Source organism: Nestor notabilis, unplaced genomic scaffold (genome assembly GCF_000696875.1).
Source record: "Nestor notabilis isolate BGI_N333 unplaced genomic scaffold, ASM69687v1 scaffold23621, whole genome shotgun sequence".
Taxonomy (NCBI): Eukaryota; Metazoa; Chordata; class Aves; order Psittaciformes; family Psittacidae; genus Nestor; species Nestor notabilis.
This window is the reverse complement of record NW_009915550.1, coordinates 542-3,085: the sequence shown is the minus strand read 5'-3', so window position 1 is coordinate 3,085 and position 2,544 is coordinate 542. Positions and strand designations below refer to the sequence as shown.

The 2,544-nt window shown below is 42.8% G+C and overlaps 1 protein-coding gene across 1 annotated transcript; it reads right to left on the bottom strand.

Annotated features, from left to right (window-relative positions):
• On the bottom strand, positions 1-1,293 carry SAP18 (Sin3A-associated protein, 18kDa; the record flags this gene model as incomplete). Its single annotated transcript, XM_010024206.1, has 2 exons — positions 1-484; positions 1,171-1,293. Coding segments are annotated over 2 exons (280 nt in total), but the record flags the coding sequence as incomplete, so codon positions are not given.
• Positions 1,294-2,544: the final 1,251 nt, after the last annotated feature.

The following is a 2,544-nucleotide window of genomic DNA, read 5'->3' as shown; positions in this document are numbered from 1 at the left end:
GATCAATAACATCCATCTTTATTCCAAACAAGACAGAACTACAGAACACCTGTAATCCTTCTGGTCATATTTCATGGAAATCTTGAAACACTGGACACACTAACTTCCTGTTCAAACTATAACACTCAGGGATAGGATGATGGCACTGCTATAGAGAAATGTTTCTTCTAAACAAACTAAAAGTTAAGGTTTAAAAGTTAACTTTCATTTCTGATGCTTAGCTTTGTCTTCAGATGTTCCTGCTTAGCAACAAAAGCAAAAAAAATAAGCCTGCTTTAAACAGCAAGTAGGAATAGACAGAAGACAGCCATACGGAGAAGCAGCGGCTTAGTATGGTCTCATGCGGCTTGATGGGGGTGGTGCACGATTTGGAGGAGTAATTGCTATATCCAAGTAGTCTCCTATCTGGAATTTCTGAGACTGCAATGTCATGGAATCATCTGTGCCCTTCCTGCCTGACATGGTGCTGCCGATCTCCTTCACCCTGTGTGCAGGAAAGGAAAGGCACGTTAGTAAGAAGAGGCAAATCTCCCTGGATGTGCAGAACAGGAACTGTATCTGCTCATAACTGCCTTCCCAAGCCATCGTCTGCGCTGTATTCGGTGACACACACACGATGCTGGGGCTTTTCTCTCCAGTACCAGGTGCATCAGGAAGAGCTACACCAAGTCCTCTTTTTGATGGGACAGAGGAGTGAGAGAACCTTCTACTGTTACTAAGTTAAATACTAGAGAGAACCCCACAATCCCTTCCATCCAGGCACAGAGGATGACCCCACAGATTACAAAGCAGGATACATCCACTGGTTGCTTACAAAGGTTAGCTCATACCATCCTGGAAGATCAGTCTCTGCAACAAGACCACTGCTGAAACTGAAATGCATGTTCAGATGCCAGAGCCACCAGGTCTCCTATCAACAGGAATAGCTTTATCTCAAGCTGGAGGTCAGTGTTCTGGTGGCTGCCAATAGCGACCAAAGCCTCAAGCACACATTGCTTTGGGAGCACATTAACAACAATGATCAATGTAAAGTTTGCAGCAGTCATCACACAGCCTGTTGTCGAGAACAGATATATGGGCCCTGAACTTTTAAATCAGTGTTAATGAAAAATAATATATTGCTCTGTTGCCTCAAGTCTCCTATTAACCCCAAAAAGAAATGCCATTTACCTATACCCAGGCCTCTTGAGATCTGTAAAAACAATTGCAAAATTGAAGTGAGTGCCCTTCTTCCGTGCTTCTGGGTACACTTCTTTCACTAAGCTGGTCAGCTCTTTCAGGGTTGCGTCCATCCTACATTAAACAAACAAACCAAAGAGGTTCATGTTCTCAAAAGTAAGAGCAACAAAAAGTTTCCCCAAACCCACTTAGGATGAAATCAGTATATGGCTATGACTTAACCACATGTTTCCTTGCCTTTGCATACTTTCTGTTGATACCCAAAGATGAGCAAGAGCTTACACTCTGGCTACACAAAGAGGTGTTGATTTCACAACTCCACTGCACACAACACATTTGTGATCCAACCAACAAGTGACAAGAAGTTGCTCTAGATATTAACACCTGGGAGAATTCACCACTTACTGTGCACTGGAAGCACAGTCTAGTGCAAACGTAGCTTCTCACTAGTTTCCAATTTACTACAATATCACGACAAATCTCTTAACCTCTGTATTCATTTCAAAATCTGCTTTCCCAGGTCTCTCACAAGAGCTGCCATTCAAACAGTGAAGGCCTATATTTCTTTTTAAAAAATGCATTTATACAATGAAGAGTTTACCAGTTTCCTCACCTAAATTGACATCTATGTTAAAATATTTTCCTGAATATTAGGACATGTAAGAAAAGAAAAAGAATTAATAAGTTTTCCATTTCCATCAAGATTTCCATTTCTGCTCCAACAGGCAGCACTCCCCCTTTTCCCAGACTTCAAGCACAGCAGGACTGAAGCTCATTTCTAGACTTTCAAGAACAAAAGGGCTCAATCATTGCAACTAATTATGTAGACTGCACATCGACTCCAAGCTTCAAGTGACCAAGGCGCAGTGTGTTGACAGACAATGCCCATTCTGACTTCTGCAAACAACTCAGACACCATCAATAGCCTGAACTGAGTCCATGAATCCCATTGAGTTCGAACTGCATGCTTTGCTCGACACAAAAATGGATTTGCTCAACCATAAGATATACAAGTTATAACCCAAGCACACACCATGAAGGAAAAAGATGAAAAAAGTAGCATAATTCAATTTCAAAACCTTTTTTTATATTACATCAGAGCAGCCCTGCGGAGAAGGACTTGGGGGTGGTGGTTAATGAGAAGCTTGACATGAGCCAGCTTCAGTGTGCGCTTGCAGCCCAGAAAGCCAACCGTATCCTGGGCTGCATCAAAAGAAGCGTGACCAGCAGGTCAAAGGTGATCCTGCCCCTCTACTCTGCCCTTGTGAGACCTCACTTGGAGTATTGTGTACAGTTCTGGTGTCCTCAACATAAAAAGGACATGGAGCTGTTGGAGCAAGTCCAGAGGAGGGCCACGAGGATGAT